The sequence below is a fragment of the Astatotilapia calliptera genome, chromosome 12, assembly GCF_964374335.1.
Source record: "Astatotilapia calliptera chromosome 12, fAstCal68.1, whole genome shotgun sequence".
NCBI classification, from domain to species: Eukaryota; Metazoa; Chordata; class Actinopteri; order Cichliformes; family Cichlidae; genus Astatotilapia; species Astatotilapia calliptera.
The window spans coordinates 31426124-31444275 of record NC_137433.1 but is presented as its reverse complement, the minus strand read 5'-3'; the positions used below and the strand labels follow the sequence as shown (position 1 = coordinate 31444275).

At 40.9% G+C, this 18152-nt stretch overlaps 1 protein-coding gene across 1 annotated transcript; it reads left to right on the top strand.

The window, feature by feature from the left end:
- The first annotated feature begins 85 nt into the window (after positions 1-85).
- On the top strand, positions 86-15557 carry LOC113033097 (UDP-glucuronosyltransferase 2A2-like). The gene is made up of 6 exons (XM_026186448.2): positions 86-846; positions 1002-1150; positions 1294-1425; positions 1715-1802; positions 2401-2620; positions 15080-15557. Exons 1-6 carry the CDS (start codon positions 129-131, stop codon positions 15363-15365), a joined length of 1593 nt encoding a protein of 530 aa, XP_026042233.2. The 5' UTR covers positions 86-128; the 3' UTR covers positions 15366-15557.
- Positions 15558-18152: the final 2595 nt, after the last annotated feature.

Genomic DNA, 18152 nt, shown 5'->3' with positions numbered 1-18152 from the left:
TGTGAAATGAGCAATACTGTACAGAAGAAGTGAGTCAGAGTTTAACTTTGAGTTAATAATTATCTTTCCTGTGATACTTCTACAAAGGATCAGACCACAGCTGGTTTTCCTGCTGACATTCAGACACCATGGATCTGCGTCTCACTGCCTGCGTCCTGATGGTACTTTGTGCGACATGGAGTGCAAACGGAGGGAACATTTTGGTGTGGTACACCGAAGGCAGCCACTGGATAAACATGAAGCTTGTTCTGGAGATGCTGGTTGACAGGGGACACCAGGTGACTGTACTGGCCCCGAGCTCGTCAATGTACATGAACACCAATGAACCTTCCCGCTTTCACTATGAGCCCTTCAACGTCTCTTTCTCATTGGAGGCTATGGAAGAGTTTCTAGAAGAGTTCCTCCGATTCTCCATATACGAGATTGATTATATGAACTACTTGGAGCTCTACATCAGATTCATTGACATAATGAAAACTGACCTGCAGTTTTCTATCCAGTATTTGGACGGTGTGGTGAAATCAGAAGCCGCCATGAAGAAATTGAAAGAAGGAAAGTACGACCTTCTCTTGGCTGACCCCCTCTACCCTGGCAGTGACTTGGTAGCAGATATTTTGGGGATCCCACTCGTCTTCTCTTTGCGCTTCTCCTTAGCTAATAACTGGGAGAGGCATTGTGGTCAGATGCCTGCTCCACCATCCTTTGTTCCCGGTGCTATGAGCAAACTCACAGATAAGATGGACTTCTCAGAGAGAGTGTGGAACTTTCTCTTCTACACTCTCCAAGACATCATGATTGATCACACTTTTTGGAACGTATTAGACAGATATTACTCTGATGTCAAAGGTGAGCAAATAGGCGTAAAGCACTGATTTATAAAACTATTTAAAACTTGCTAAAGATTTAAACGCAGTTTTTTAAATATCCCATCAGATCTGATTAAGAAAATATGCCTTGTATGAACTATTGGTGATATGTCCTTTACTTATGCATTGCAACAGGAACTCCCACCAGTGCCTGTGAGTTGATGAGTAAAGCAGACATCTGGTTAATCCGAACCTACTGGGATTTTGAATTCCCTCGTCCTTTCCTCCCCAACTTCAAATATGTTGGTGGGATCCACTGCAGACCTGCTAAACCTTTACCAGAGGTAAGGACACTCAACTATTACCATCTGATTAATCATTACATCACAGAATATTCCTGCCAGGAGCAGTGAAGCCATCAAAATGTTGAAAAAAAATGCAAAAACAGCTGGCTGTTGGTAGTGGGATAATATTCGACTTGTTACAGGATCTGGAGGAATTTGTGCAGAGTTCTGGAGATGATGGCATTGTGATCTTCACTTTAGGATCCATGATCAACAATGTCACCAAGGAGAAGGCAAACATGATAGCTTCAGGCCTCGCTCAGATCCCACAAAAGTTAAGTTTTCTTTAAGGACAAGTGTCCTCTTTTTTGGAAATCAAAATATGGTCACCTTAGACTACTAGGACTACCAAAACTACCATTTCTACCATCTCAAATTTTACATCACTCAGTTTTTCCTGTGAAAAGTCAGATTTTGTCTGTTTGTCTGTTGTTTGTCTGATGATTTCTAATGACAAGTCTTGAGATGTCCCCTACCCTTCAAGTCTTGAAAAATTGCATTACAATATAAAACTAGCATACAAAACCCCCCCAATCATGTTAGCAAATATCTTACTGTTTATAGGTGCTGTGGAGATATAGAGGAGAAAAGCCAGAAACTTTGGGTGGCAACACTAAAATATATGACTGGATCCCTCAGAATGACCTCCTGGGTAAGTAATGTGGGTACCAATCACAGATGAATAACGGATCAATAGATGATGGGCAGTATAGAAACATTGATTCCATCAAAACTTATCTTAGTGAAAACAGATTCCACAACGATGGCAAATTTTCACTGCACACTGAACATAATTTTTTCTACAAAAGTTTTTAAAAGCCTAGAGCTTATTTTGCCACATTCAACACTAAATGTTTTATTGGAGGCTGTGAGCATTTGTTATATTAAAAACAAGGAGAACTGAATGAAATATGATTTTCTCACAGATGAAATCATGATTACAAGTTGCACGCTGCGCTAAACTACTTTGTTTAGTTCATTTTCTCAAAGCTGTTCCACTTTAACAGATGTCTGGACATGCAAGTTAAATTTCAACTTAAATCACTTCTTCACATATATTGACATTCCCAAGTAGTCCAAGTGTGTAATAAGTAATTAAATGTTTAATGGTTTGTTTAATGGTTATTTGGCATGTCTTATGTCACCTTAAAACTAAAGCTAAGTACTTGTCCAGGTTTAGTGAAACCTTTTTGCTGTCCAAGTGTGAAAAACTTACTCCAGATGTTTCATGGTTATTTGACATGTCTTAGGTCACCCTAAAGCTAGAGCTTTCATCACCCATGGAGGCACAAACGGGATTTATGAAGCCATCTACCATGGCGTTCCCATTGTGGGCATCCCCATGTTTGCTGACCAGCCAGACAACATGGTCCATATGAAAGAAAAAGGAGCTGCAGTTATTCTCAACTTGAACTTCATGACGTCTGAAGGTCTTAGAGACGCAATCAACACAGTCATCAACTACAAATCGTGAGTTCTTTGAACTATCTGTATACTTTGGATTAGGATTTGAAAGTATAGATTTTATAGCAAAGATGAGTGTGGGCTCAAGAGTATGAAAAGTATGAAGGCCAAGCATAACATACCTTAAACCAGAATTATTTGCAATTTCAAGTCACAGTGATCAACCTACACTGAACACAATCTGGTCTTGGTTTCTCATTCGTTTATTTATTTTTTTTAATTGATTTGCAGCATGTTTTGGGGTGCTTTACAGAGCCTTTGCGAGGCTTTTTTTTTTTTCATAAATGTAAGTTGTTATGCTGTACCTTACTAAAACCACTGAGCCCTTTATTGTCACTGGAATGTGCATGTATTAATTTAGCAAGACAAAAAAAAGGTTTAAATGTTCTGGCAACACTTTATAACACAAACTACAAATATGGTGCAAGTACGCTGTACTTACGTGCATTTTGTGTCAAGTCAGGTTTTTGCAGGATATAATGAAAGAAGTACACTGTAAGTACCCTGTACTTTCTGGAATGCAAACCATATTATGGAGTCACCAGCGAAACAATGAAACAATTACAATGAATGTAGCACCCACAACTAAGGCACAAGTAGCCTTTAATTACATGTAATGTTTTGTACCAAGTCAGGTTTTTGCAGGAAATAATAAAATAATTACATTGTTAGACTACAAGTACCCTGTAATTAAGTGCAATTTTTTGTGCAACATTTTTTAGTTACACCATAACACAACCCATGCCCCAGAAAGCACAGGATATTTCCATTGTACTTGTTTTATTGTTTCTTGCAAAAACCTAAATTGTTGCCTGCAAATTGCACATAAGTGCAGGGTACTTATACGCTGGTCGTGTTAAAAAGTTTTAGCAACCCTTTTGTACTTTGTTTTAATTTGCTGTTAAACCTCTTTTACAGTGATGGAATAGTAGAACACACACCAAGAATACCCATTCACACAATCAAATTCGTTTCACTTAAATCTGCAACAAACTAAAGTTATTTCCATGTCTCTTATTAGGCTTTGAGACCATGACATTTAACGTTTGGAGTTTAAGCTCTAACGTGCAGCCATCTCCTTAGAAATAAACAGCAGCACCGAGACTGCACAAAGTGATTAAATTATTAACTGGAGTTGAGGGCTCTTTACAATAAATTTCAAGATTAATGATTTTCTGTACCATTAATCTCTCGCCTCATTTAACTGTTTATTCTTGCAGTTTTATGTTCTTTAGAGATTAATTTTAAGAATTTTATCATCATCTGATAGCATCTCTGACTGGACTAGGTGGCAATGAAAGGGATCATTTCATACAGAAGCAGAGTCACATGTCCCATAAAACACCTCTTTTTGTGTGAGCGCACACAGAGCCTGAAATTGAGAGCTTTACATAGAAAGATGATAAAGACAGTAATCACAAGTCACTGAATGTACATGCCCTTGGGTTCTCAGGGCCATGCTCAGGTTCACACTTCAAAACAAGATTTCACTAATCAGTGGTTGATGTCACAGTGCCAACTTCTATATTTTATGTACAAACTATTGTTTTTCTGCTTCATAGGAGAATTCAAAAGACAGATTTACAGCATATCATAAAGTACGGTGGCCCCTAGAGACAAAGCACGTACAAAATCCAAAACACGTACAAAATCCAAAACACGTACAAAATCCAAAACACTTACAAAATCCAAAACACGTACAAAATCCAAAACACTTACAAAATCCAAAACACTAACAAAATCCAAAACACATGCAAACTCCAAAACACATGCAAACTCCAAAACATACAAAATCCAAAACACTTACAAAATCCAAAACACAACGGAAATGCTCCAGGACGCTAGGGGCAGTGTTGAGCTTTCTTTTACCTAGTAACTACACAAGCCAGGAAGTACCAATGACCGGATTTGGGCTGTATCCCAATTCAGGGTCTGCAGCCTTAAAGGCCGCATTTTAAGGCCGATTACGTCACAGCGACACGACGAAGGCTGTCCCAGTTCAAAGGCTGCTCGAAATGCGGCCCTCAAATGCGTCCTTCATTTCCCTGAATTTTAAGGATTTTGGTGTAGCCTTCATGGCCCAACATATCCCAGACTTCATAGCGTGGCAGTCGGTGTGGATAATTTTGTCGAAAAAAACGGCGGAAGCGGAGCGGCCGAAGAGTAAACTTTCAGAAGTAAGTACTGAATATTATGTCACTTATTTATGCGCGAATGTTTTTATAATGGAGAACATTAAAACATTACTGTTGGCCACATGTCGGGAAAGTTATGTGACATTAGCGATGTTTGTACTAACTTGGTTTTAAAGCCTTTACTTCAAAATATACGCTGTTCAATAGTTGACTTTAATCTTACAGAGAATGTGATGATTTTATGGATAATTAAAGTCAGTCATATATCCACAAACACAACAAGCTGAAAGTCAGTGATGCTGCTCGGTTTGTAGTCCTGAATATCACGGCACAAGCAGGATTCACTGCACTGTTAATGTTAGCTATGTTGTATTGCTGCCTCTGTTCGGTGGTGTCGAGCCAAACGCACTTTAACGTGTGTTTGAACGAGCTGACGGTTCACTCGTTAAGCTGAAAGAAAGATGCTTTAATCACAGGAGTCACACATGTGTCCACTGCACCATCTGGGAACTCTTCTTGTTTACCACTGTAATAACACAAATACTAAATCCTCCTTCTCTTGTGCTGTTTTGTAGCAGTGTATACACCTGAGACTGTCACCTGTCTGTCCGTCCTGCACTCTCTCTCTTTTTCTTTCTCTCTGGTTGTGTAATAAAAGTATGAACATGTAGTTATAAGTTACACTTGTGTTTGAATCCTGCAGCTTATCACACATTTGATTTCCATGTGTGACAACTGCAAGTGTCCAGAGTGAGGACAGACTGAGGGACCCACTGCTGCACATCATCTGTGAGGCTTTGCACCCCTGATGATCCACCAGGACAAACTCAGCAGTGTGTGAGGAAGAGGAGGAAGAAGAGCCAGCAGCAGCTGACAGATGGAGATAATAGACAGACTGTTCCCTGTTTGTGAAGGACTGCTAGGAAAGTTTAACATAACTAATTGTCTGTCCTAAATCAGTCTTATTAGGTTATGTTCAAATAATTTTATCATTCCAGTGTTTTCAGTGTGGGAGAAAGTACTCAGGGCCTTCAAGTTACACACCATGAAAGGCAGCAACAAGTTTAATGTTCAGAAACCTAAAGTATGTATCTGCAGCAGAATGGACCTAAAAATAAATGTTTGTTCCAGTTCTATGAAGCTTTGAGTATTTTGGATTAGTAGTACTGCTGTGTTTGTTGCATCATATTGCTGTAATTGTTTATATGCTTTATATATTCTGAGGTAAGTTGATCTATATTGTTACATCATATTCTATAAGGATGTTATGTGTTTGTATACTTTCTGCCCAGTTTGACCCATTTAGCAGAAGTCAGCCTGTTTAAGGCTCTGATATCTATTCTGTATGACTTAAAGCAGTTATGACATGGTCATGGTCCATAAAGGAATATTTAATGTGTCAGTCTACTCTTCATTCTATCAGAAACAGTTTTCACAGCTCGTACATTTTCTTTTTATAAATATATGTAAACAATGAGCCAAATTTAGTAATGCCAACATACTGAAGGAACAACATTTGTCTCTTATATAGATTAGATTAGATTAGATTAGATAGAACTTTATTAATCCCTCGGGTGGGTTCCTCTGGGAAATTCGATTTCCAAAAAAGCACAGCACCGACAGAAGTTACAGAGTTACAGAATATTATATATATATATATACACACACACACACATATATAAATACAGAGACAATATAAATAAAATATACGAAGGGGATAAATAGAATAAATAGGAATAAAAAATAAAAATACAAGTGAATGATAAGATAAGATAAGATAAGATAAGATAGAACTTTATTAATCCCTCGGGTGGGTTCCTCTGGGAAATTCGACTTCCAAAAAAAGCACAGCAACGACCGAAGTTACAGTTACAGAACTGTTATATATATATATATATACACACACACACACACACACACACACACACACACACACACACATATATAAATACAGAGACAAATATAAATAAAATATACAAAGGGGATAAATAGAATAAATAGGAATAAAAAATAAAAATACAAGTGAATTGCACATTTCAAGTATTGATTCTATTGCACTGTTGACTATTTACAAAAAGTATTGCACAAGGTATTGTACAGTGAGGTGCAGAGGCACTACAGCTTAGTTGTTCCCCCCTCCTTTGTCCTCCTTGTTTCCCCTCCCTCTCCCCTCCAGAGAGGAGTTAAACAGTTTGATGGCGTGTGGGACAAAGGAGTTTTTAAGTCTGTTGGTTCTTGTCTTGGGGAGAAGCAACCTGTCACTGAACAGACTCTTCTGGTTGTTAATGGCCGTGTGCAGAGGATGCCTGGCATTGTCCATAATGTCCATCAGTTTCTTTAATGTCCTTTTCTCTGCCACTGTCACCAGAGTGTCCAGCTTCATGCCGACCACAGAGCTAGCCCTCCTGATCAGTTTTTCCAGCCTGGATGAGTCCCTCTTTGCTGTGCTGCTCCCCCAGCACACCACAGCATAGAAAAGTACTCCAGCAACCACCGACTGGTAAAACATCCTCAGGAGCTTCCTGCAGATGTTAAAAGACCTCAGCCTCCTGAGGAAGTACAGTCGGCTTTGGGCTTTTTTGTACAGGTGCTCTGTGTTGCCAGAGCGTTCTCACTCCCGAGGTGTAACATGTCGACGTTTTGTCACGTCCCGTGGCGTTCCTGAGGAACGCGAAAGGAGACCTTCGGCGTTCTTATGGTACGCGGCGGGTTATGGCTGGAATCCAGTGCAATGACGCTCCCGCGGTAATAGACGTTCCAGCCCTGTATTCCAGCCCTAAACCTAACCTTATCCCTAGCCCTGACCATAACCTTATTCCTGACCTTAACCAGGACTTTAATGATGTTAAATAGCGTGTTTCTAAGCGATTTGAAGAAAAAGAGCGAACATGTGTAGGTTCAGTCCAGACGGTTCTCATATTTCCTCTTTTTCCGAGGTCGTCATTTAGGAACGTGGTGGGTAGCCGAAAACGTAATATGGTGACGATTTGTCACCTAGCGTAAAATGTTACGCTTTGGGAGTGAGAACGGGTTGCAGTTGCATGACCAGTCCAGTTTATTGTCCACCCACAGCCCGAGGTACTTGTACTTGTTGACCACCTCCACCTCCTCCCCCTCTATCTGAACCGGCAGTGGACCTGCTCTAGACCTCCCGAAGTCCACAACCAGTTCCTTAGTCTTTGAGGTGTTGAGTTGCAGGTGGTTTGTGTGACTCCATGCAACAAAGTTCCTCACCAGACTTCTGTACTCCTCTTCCTGATCATCCCAGATACACCCCATGATGGCTGTGTCGTCTGCAAACTTCTGAATGTGGCATAATTCAGAGTTGTAGCAGAAGTCAGAGGTGTACAGGGTGAAGAGAAGAGGGGACAGCACAGTTCCCTGTGGTGCTCCTGTGCTGCTGACCACTGTGTCAGACGTGATGTCCTTCAGCCTGACGTACTGTGGTCTGTCGGTGAGGTAGTCGGAGATCCAAGCGACCAGGCAGGGGTCCACCTCCATCCTGTTCAGTTTTTCCTGAAGCATATATATGCATATATATGCAGTTTTTCCTGAAGCATATATGATACACCTATATATGCACTGTCAAAGATACTTGTCTTTGAGTGAAGATTTAAGGTGATAAGACATAAATAACTGCAACTTGAATCTGTACTGAGGCTCAGTATTTGACACAGAGTTCATGTTCACTGCTGTAATAGCTAATAATGATTAATATAATAACTATAATATTGGCCATATTATATTTACATTACCAAAGTGATATGACTTTAGTCTCATGAACAACATTAGCTAATTGTTATTTACTAACTAATGTTAAATGACTGTTCAGTACAGAAATGAAGCCCAAAAATCATGTTTTACTGTCCTGTGGTCTCAGCCTCAGATACTTATCAAATCACACAAAGCTCTTGCAGAAACAAACAAACGAACAAAATATGTTCTCCTTCATTTCTGTCAAACAAAGTTGTATAACACGTTTCCAGCGGTTAGTATCATGGTTGCTAGGCAACCTGGGCAGTGTGACAGAGACTATACCGTCCCATACAGCCCAACAAACTTGCCGTTTATTTTGCAAATCGAGCTCAACACTGCCCCTAGCGTCCAGGAGCACTTCCATTGTGATTTGGAGTTTGCATGTGTTTTGGATTTTGTACGTGTTTTGGATTTTGCATGTGTTTTGGATTTTGTAAGTGTTTTGGAGTTTGTAAGTGTTTTGGATTTTGTACGTGTTTTGGATTTTGTACATGTTTTGGAGTTTGTAAGTGTTTTGGATTTTGTACATGTTTTGGAGTTTGTAAGTGTGTTGGAGTTTGTAAGTGTGTTGGAGTTTGTAAGTGTGTTGGAGTTTGTACACTGGGGCCACCGTAATAAAGGTCTAATGAGCATAAAAGTTCAAGTACCACAAAGTTGTTGTTTTTTTAAACGTATCTCTTTATTTGAATTTTTTGATACAAAACAACAACAACAACAACAAACAACAAAAACAACACAATGTCATGGTTCTGGGTCAGTATTGACCCAGCATTCTGAGTTCTGGGGCCCGTTCTTCGTACCTCGCTAAGTAGGTTAGCTGGATTAGATTGTTGACGATTTCGCGTGATCTTGGATCGTTCGGTTCCCCGAAGCTCATCCGGGACTTGCTGTCATAGCAACAGAGCCGTAAGCGTAAACCTGCTCGGGAGCAGGTTCACTTTATGTAAACAGGATTAGATCGCGGCCACGCAGGTATGTCTGCTTCATTTATACGAAAGCAACAGCGATATTCCACCACTGTTTCACCATAAATAAATAACATCAATGTAACTAAAGACAATGCAGCACCTGATCCATTTATTGATTTCACACAGATAGATACAGGTCATTTCCTAAAAAAGGGAAATGTACTATTAACATTCTATTACATGTATGTGATTATTACAGATGTAATTCATATTTCAGAGTAGCAATTGCAAATTACTTTGTGTAATCAAGATGAGAGACCACGGCTATAAAAGCGAAGGTGGATTTGGGAAGCCTGTCGCAGCCATGTCCTGTCCGTATACGCGAGCCACCCATTGCGGAAGGTGCAAGATTGATAAGGAGAGTTTTCAGAATTCAGCGTATATTGCGGGACAGACAGGATCCTTTAGCTCAGCGCGACAGTGTGCTCATAGAGAGATATCGATTTTCCCGTGAGGATATTATTTACTTAACCAACTTGTTGACGAGGGGGTGCAGGACCACCACCTGTCTTTTTTTTTTGCTCTGCCCTTTTCTTGGTTGCTGTTATAAACAAACAGATTATTCCAGGGTCTCTTTCCAAGAGACGAAAAGCAATATAAGTGATAAATATTACCATTCTGTAGAATATTCTTATATTTCACTTTTACCTGTTCCCATGTTCTAGTGGGTCCTGTTGTGGCTCTAATGTGAAAGGGGATATAATATAACATATTATAATATAATATAATGTAATATAATATTGGATAATATAGTGTGATATGATAAATCTACCCTACCGCCTACTGGTGTTGGCCAGAGGGGCCGATGGCGCGATATGGCAGCCTGGCTTCTGTCAGTCTGCCCCAGGGCAGCTGTGGCTACAACTGTAGCTGCCTCCACCAGTGTGTGAATGTGAGAGTGACTGAATAGTGGCATTGTAAAGCGCTTTGGGTGCCTTGAAAAGCGCTATATAAACCCACTCCATTATTATTGTTATTATTAAATTACTTACGAGTTTAATTTGTCAGCAACTTTCTGCCAGCCCTCTCTCCTTGCTTTTGCAGCCTTTGCAGTGTTCCCTTGCGTTCTGATTAAACTCTGAAACTCCTGAAATCCCTCACTCAAGAGTTCTTGCTCTGCTGCCGAAAAATACCGAGCCGAGCGCGCTCCGTCGACATTTTCGCCGACCAATCAGAGGGTTGCCGATCAATGTTTCCACTATCGATGCGTAGCCCCTTTTACGACACCCAGTGATGTCACATTACTGCGTCCAGCTGTACTAATCGTCAACAGCAGGTGTGTTCGGGGAACCGGATTAGCGAGCTCACGGTTAGCGCGATGGTTTGGTCTTGGATGTGTCATTTGATCTTGGATGTAGTGAGCGACGTACGAAGAACGGGCCCCTGGTCTATTTTTGAATGAACGTTTTGTTTCTCTGGTGTTTTGTTGATGATGCTTATTATTGTTTGAGTTCTATGTGTTATATTCGGTATGCCTGCTTATGGGTCTGCGTCTGTGTCTCTGTCGTGTGCTTCCTGTTTTATTTTGTAGTTCTGTGTCCTATGTCAGTGCGTTCAGCTTTGTGCTCTCCCTGTCTCGTCAGTGTAATTAGCGTCAGCCGTGTCTCCCAGCTGTTTCCTCTTCACTCCGTTCACCTCTTGTATTTAGTGTCTGTGTCTTCCCCTACTCGGTGTCGCGTCGTTAACGTCTGTTCATCCTCTTACCTCCTCCATGCTGTGTGTTTGTCATGTTCCAGTTCTCCAGCACCACTGTTTGTACGTTTTTGTTCAGTTTTGTGAGTCATAGTTTGAGGAGTTTTTCCAGCAATAAAGCTGCGTTTTCAGTTTAAGTCCTGTCTCCAAGAGTCCTGCGTATTGGGTCCACCACTCCTGCCTGCCTGCCACACAGTCAACCATGACAAATAAGCAGTCTGAGACATGTAAAAGGAAAACTAATAGAGTATGGTAAATAATTGGGTCTACCAGCCATTTACACATTTGTCCTGACAAACCCAACCTGCCATTGGAATGGGGCTGCCCCTCTCACTATAGTTTTCCTCAGATTATCAGGTAAGTAATCACTGGAGGGCGCCATATATCCAAAAAAAAGTGTAACTTCAATTCAGTCTCTGCCTCTGCTCTGGCCCCAATCTGTAACAACCACCTATTGCCACCATCCCTCGTGAACTCGTGTATATGGGAGTCCACGAGGGATGGGTATTACATGTTTTTATGATTTTTTTTTTTAAACATAACACTATTCTAACCTTTGGTGACCTGTCTTCTTTGTATAATTTGTATTATTATAACTTGTATCATTTCTTCCGCTATTGTCAAATAAGACACTGTGCATCTTCTATCTTGCCAGAGTTTCCAAGTCAGCCCCCTAAGCAATGGTAGGAAGAATTATTTGAGCTGAAGTCTCACAGTAAGGCTCTTATAACACAAAAAAGGGCGATCGTGGCTCAAAGAGTTGGTATTTCGTCTTGTAACCGGAAGGTTGCCGGTTCGAGCCCCAGCTATGACAGTCTCAGCATTGTGTCCTTGGGCAAGACACTTCACCTACCGCCTACTGGTGATGGCCAGAGGAGCCCATCGCGCGATATGGCAGCCTCGCTTCTGTCAGTCTGCCCCAGGGCAGCTGTGGCTACAACTGTAGCTTGCCTCCACCAGTGTGTGAATGTGAGAGTGAATGAATAGTGGAATTGTACATATAAATGCAATCCATTATTATTATTAAATACCTTAATTAAGACATGGGGCAATTACTGAACCCCCCCCCCCCCCCCCCCAAAAAAAAAAAGGACCTGGACCTTAAGTTTGGGAAAGATTACTGGGACAAAGTAATTGACAGAATTCATACCTTGTCCTCATGTGCAAGACTCTCTCTTATTCAGTTTAAGACGGTGTACAGATTGCACTTCTCAAGATCTAAACTTTTTGCAATGGGTACCACCTCATAAAATATATGGCTCTTAAAGTACCATGCTTATGACCGACATTAAAGTACAGTAGTATAGGCCTATTTAACACCTACATACAGTTTACACAAGACAATTTTATGTCTTATATGAATATTATTTATTTTAACTTTCATAAACAAGATGTGACGAGTGATAATATAACAACTGTACTGCATCAAAACATTCACAGCAGGTGGGATATCCAATCTTTAAGTGATTACCCGATGAACCCTGCTTCTGGGTCCAAACTACTCTGCATTTATTAAAGCGGTTTTAATGCTTTTTATTTTGTTCTATTTATTTTGAACAAGCCCCTAAAAACAGTCAGTGATCACTGTCGGCCTCTCTCGGTTTTTATTACTTCTAATCATTTTAAAGCTCAGTTTTTAAAACCTTACGATGTAACTACACCCCAGCCCATGCAGCAGAATATTAATGACTAACCTTGGATTGTGGATGGATTATCTCAGTTTTTCTACTGACTGAAGTTTGGTCTGTTTACAGCATCCAGCCATTCGATTAAATTTGTTCCTAATCATCAGGAACTCTCGCGTCAACTTTTATCGAGTTGTAAAAAGTTAGCTATCATACTCCAGCTTCACTGAGTTTGTTATGCTAACATAGCTGTGCAGCTAGCCACCGTGCAGCACATAATTATATACCAGCTAGCCCAACTTCAGTAACCCTACAAACGCCACTGCTGTTTATTTTTCAGTCTTCATTTATGTTGGAAGTGATAGCAGAGCTGTACATTTTATCTTTTGCTGTTGTGGTTAAGCTGCCGGAATTATAGCTTCACGACCCTCCTTTGTGGTTCGTGCTCGTTGAAGTTCAGTTTGCTCTTCGTGACGTTTCAGCTGACAACATGAATTACTATCGTGTGGTGGCCTCGCTGGATCCGCTGTCCACCCGCTGTGTGATGACCCTCCATGATGATGATGGTGATCCCCCCCACCCAAGGGAAATACACCCCTCTCAAGGCACTGCTGCTGTGGTGCTACTCCCTCTCCGATGCAGAGCGGGCTGATAAACTCCCTCTCTCAGGCCTGGGTGATGGTACAGCTCTCAAGCTCATGGAGGGCATGCTGCCCTTGCTAGGAACGGATGACGTTGGATTCCTCTTCCTCCGACAGTTGCTGTTGCGAGGTGACCTCGCCAACTCCCCACTGCTGGTCGCAAAGGATTACCATTCACTCGCAGAAGAAGCAGGTTGCCTTCTCCTGGCTACCAAGGGCTTCGGCATCCAGGTGATAGTTCCCGACTCACCAACGGCATCTCCCGCGCCACGGATTCTCCAACTCATCGATTGTGGCTAGGATTGTGGCACTGCGGAAAAGGGTTGTGTTTTTACCATCAGTGCCGTTCCATCTTTGCAGTTTTAAGGCCCAGGGAAACAAGCCTGCCAGCGCTCTGGAAAGGCTGCTCTTCACACAGGACTCGCGGTTGGAGAGACGTTTTCAGGTTCACTCCGGCTCACAGAAGAGCCTCGGGAGTCAACCCGAAAACGTCGGGAGCCTCCACAATGGCACATTATTTAATCTTAAAAAAATTGGAGCTTTCCCACGTACCACCAGAGAGAACCCAAGTACTACTAGTGGTACGCATACCACAGTTTGAGAAAGACTGATCTAGACTATCTAAAATATACCCCGACATTCCTGACCTGTGTAACAGTGGCAACACATCCACCTCGTATTTAACTCATGTGTTTTTTACCTGCACAACACTTCAGTTATACAGGACTTTTTATTTTGCAGTGCTCTCTCCTGTTTTGAGTGTTACACTCAAGCCTTGCCTATTTTTTTTTTATTTTTTTTTATTGGATTGGACTTTTGAATCAGGACTGGTTATCAGCTGTTCACTAGTTCTCAAAAATTGTAATTGCCTGAACTGTAATGAGGTATATCTTTGTATCATTTGGTACCTATTTTATTAGCCCTGATGCCATGGTCCTGGGTCAAGCGACCCATTATTTGAGTTCCATGTATCTTCTGTATTCATTTGCACCTAGCTTAGTTCACCTAGTTAATTTCTAGATTGCAGTTTAGTTTTGTTCCTTAGTTGTTTATGTCATCTCCCCCTGTACTAAGTCTCCCCGGTTCATGTGTCATGTCTAATCTCCATGTTTCCTGTTTTACTTTGAAAGTCTGTATTCACTGTCAGTGTATTCAGTTTCACTTCTCCTGTCCTGTCGTTAGGTTCATGTGTGTCAGCTGTGCTCCCATGTGTGGCCACTTCCCCTGATCATCCCTCATGTGTAGTTAGTCTCTGTTTCATACAGTCTGTGTCACGTCGTCTGTGTTCTCACCCTCCATGTTTTCTCGGTCAGTCTTTGCAGTGATCATCATAGTCTCTGAGTTTTCTTAGTTTGTCACGGTATTAGTTTTCCCAGTTTAGTTATAGTCTAGTCACGCTATCCCTGCTTTGTTTGTACACCTTGTCTTCAGCCATAATAAAGGCTCGCTTTCTGTTAAGTTCACTCCCGCCTACTCACTTGTGTACGCACCTGGGTGCATTACACACACCACCGCACGGCCTGTCTCTGCAGACCGTGACACCCTGATATGTCAAGCTACATGTAAAAATTCTATAAATAAAGAGGAAAAAAATAATAAAAATGTAACAATTCAGATTATCTTTTTTAATTCATATACACATTCACAGGTACAAAGAAAATGCTATGCAGCTGTCCAGCATCCACCACGACAGACCCATGAGTGCTCTGGAAGAGGCAGTATTCTGGATTGAATTCACACTGAGAAATAAAGGGGCCAAGCACTTGAGGGTCCAAGCCCATGAGCTCACCTGGTACCAGTATCACAGCCTGGATGTCCTGGGCTTCTTCCTCGCTATAGTTCTACTTCTCATATTCATCTTCATAAATACCTGCGGTTTCTGTTTGAACAGGTGTTGTGTCAGGAAAGGAAAAAAGAAAAGGAAGGCTGAATAACAGACTGAACTGAAACAGAGATGTGGGACCAGTGCAGTATTTGTTACCTACATGAGATTTTCTTTCATATATGTTTAGTTTCCCACCATCTTATTCTTTATGTATCACCACTGATTACTTTAACTAATTACAAGTGTGTTAATTTGCATAAATGTACCTGAAGTTAATCTGACATTAAAAACCAAATGCTGATTGGCTGTTGAGTATATTTTTTTAAGAAAAGAAAATTCATTCTATGCCTTTAGCTGAGTAACACAAGTTTCTCTTTTAGTAATCTAGGCATACATCCATGCCATCAACAGTTATATAGATATAAAAGGTTCAAATTAAAATTTTACATAAATTATGTTATTATGAATTGTGAGGAAAAACAAAAACAAAAAAACACTAAATCATGTTATGAAAGAGGTTGATACAAGCTGATACATTTGGATGACAAAATTTCGTAAACATTTCCTTTGTATGAACATGTTGAAAAGTACAGGAATAAGTTTTTACTTAAAGTGCTGCGGTGTCCTAAAACTCATTTTTTTGACGATAGTTCAGAATATGAAAAGATAAAAAAATTAATATGAAAAAGCAACCACTACATCCTGGTGTCCTGAACACGATGTAATGTAATGTGGCTATATACAGTATCTCAAAAAAGTGAGTACACCCCTCTCATTTTTTAAATTTTATTATATGTTTTCATGGGTACAACACTAAAGATATGACACTTTGACACAATGTAAAGTAGTCAGTGTACAGCTTGTATAACAGTGTAAATTTGCTCAAAATAACTCAACATACAGCCATTGATGTCTAAACCGGAACTAAACTGGAGTCCGCTTCCACTCCTCCATTATGACATCATGGAGCTGGTAGATGTTAGAGACCTTGTGCTCCTCCACCTCCCATTTGAGGATGCCCCACAGATGTTCAATAGGGTTTAAGATTGTAGACATGGTTGGGCAGTCAAGTACCTTTAACCTCAGTTTATTTAACAGGGCACTGTTTTGGGGGGGAATCATTCTCTGTTTCAGTATGTCACAGTACATTAGCATTCATGGTTACCTCAATTAACTGTAGCTCCTCAGTGCCAGCAGCACTCTTGCAGCCCCAAACAATGGCATCCCACCACCATGCTTGACTGGAGGCAAGCCACACTGTCTTTGTACTCCTCACCTGGTTTCTGCCACACACCCCTGACACCATCTGAACCAAATAAGTTTGTCTTGGTTTCATCAGATCACAGGTAATCCATGCTCTTAGCCTGCTTTTCTTCAGCAAACTGTTTGCAGGCTTTGTTGTGCATTATCTTTAGAAGAGGCTTCCTTCTCGGACAATGACCATTTGATGCAGTGTGTGGCATATGGTCTGAACACTGACAGGCTGACCCTCCATGCCTTCAACCTCTACAGCAATGCTGACAGCACTCATACAGCTATTTTCTAAAGGCAACCTCTAGATATGATGCTGAGCACGTGCACTCAACTTCTTTGGTTAACCATGGTGAGGTTTGTTCTGGGTGGAACCTGTACTCTTAAACTGCCTTATGGTCTTGACCACTGTGCTTCTTCTCAGTTTCAGGGTGTTGGAAATATTCTTATAGTCTAGGGCATCTTTATGTAGAGTAACAATTCTTTTTTTTTCAGATCCTCAGAGAAGTCTTTGCCATGTTGTGCCATGTTAGACTTCCAGTGACCAGTATGAGAGAGTGTGAGAGCAATAACACCAAATTCAACACACATGTTCACCATTTGCACCTGAGACATTGTAACACTAACAGGTCACATGAAACCTGGAAAGGAAAATAGCTAATTGGGCACAATTTGGGGTGTACTCACTTTTGTTGCCATGGGTTTAGGCAATAATGGCTGTGTGTTGAGTTATATAAAGGTGACAGCAAATTTACACTGTTGAACAAGCTCTACACTGACTACTTTGCATTGTATCGAAGTGTCATATCTTCAGTGTTGTTCCATTAAAAAATATATATACAGTGAGATACTGTCAGCTGAAGTTGAAATAGGGCCGGTGTTCTAGATTAATTGGCATTGTAAATTAACTGGTGACGGTCAAAGAAATGGGTTTATGTATTTATTTGTCGGGTGGTTTGCCATGTGTTTTTTTTTTAGTTTTGAGGTTAGAGATTTAGAGATTTTTAGTTTTAAAGCCAAGTTAAGAATATTCATAGTTTAATTTCCAAAACTTGCATATGATCTTCAATTTGTAGCTGATCTACTGACGTATCACATAGCAGCTGGGGCAGTCTCAAATGGAGTTTAGTCCACTACTGCCACCTGTGGCCAAGTGCCATACTACTACCAGATTAACTAGTGACCATCTGCACCTGGTTCTATGACCACCTTGAGTAGAGGCTGAGTGGCTGCACTTAAACCTGGTGCATTCAGATCTACCCATAAACACGTTGAAAGATGCAATGCTAGCAATTTTGGATTGTCAACACTTAAACCAATCATTGAGCAAAGACAACAGGGATAATTTTTTCTGTGTATTAAGCCTGGGTAACATTTGTAGTCGCCTTCTGTACAGGGTAAGTCCATGCACAGTCCTTGTACGACTTTCCACAGCAGGTGCATTCAATAAGAAAGAAAATTTAGATTGTCAGAATCATTCATCTAAAGTCGGGCTGTTGAGTGAAGCAACTAACGATGATCCTCTAATCGCCTGAGCCAAGATAGATGGCAGACCAACTGTCTGCCATCTATAATCCAGTTTTGAGTTCCCTCCCCAGACACCTTAACGCCCACTCACATCCTGGGCCATCTGACCTCAGGAATT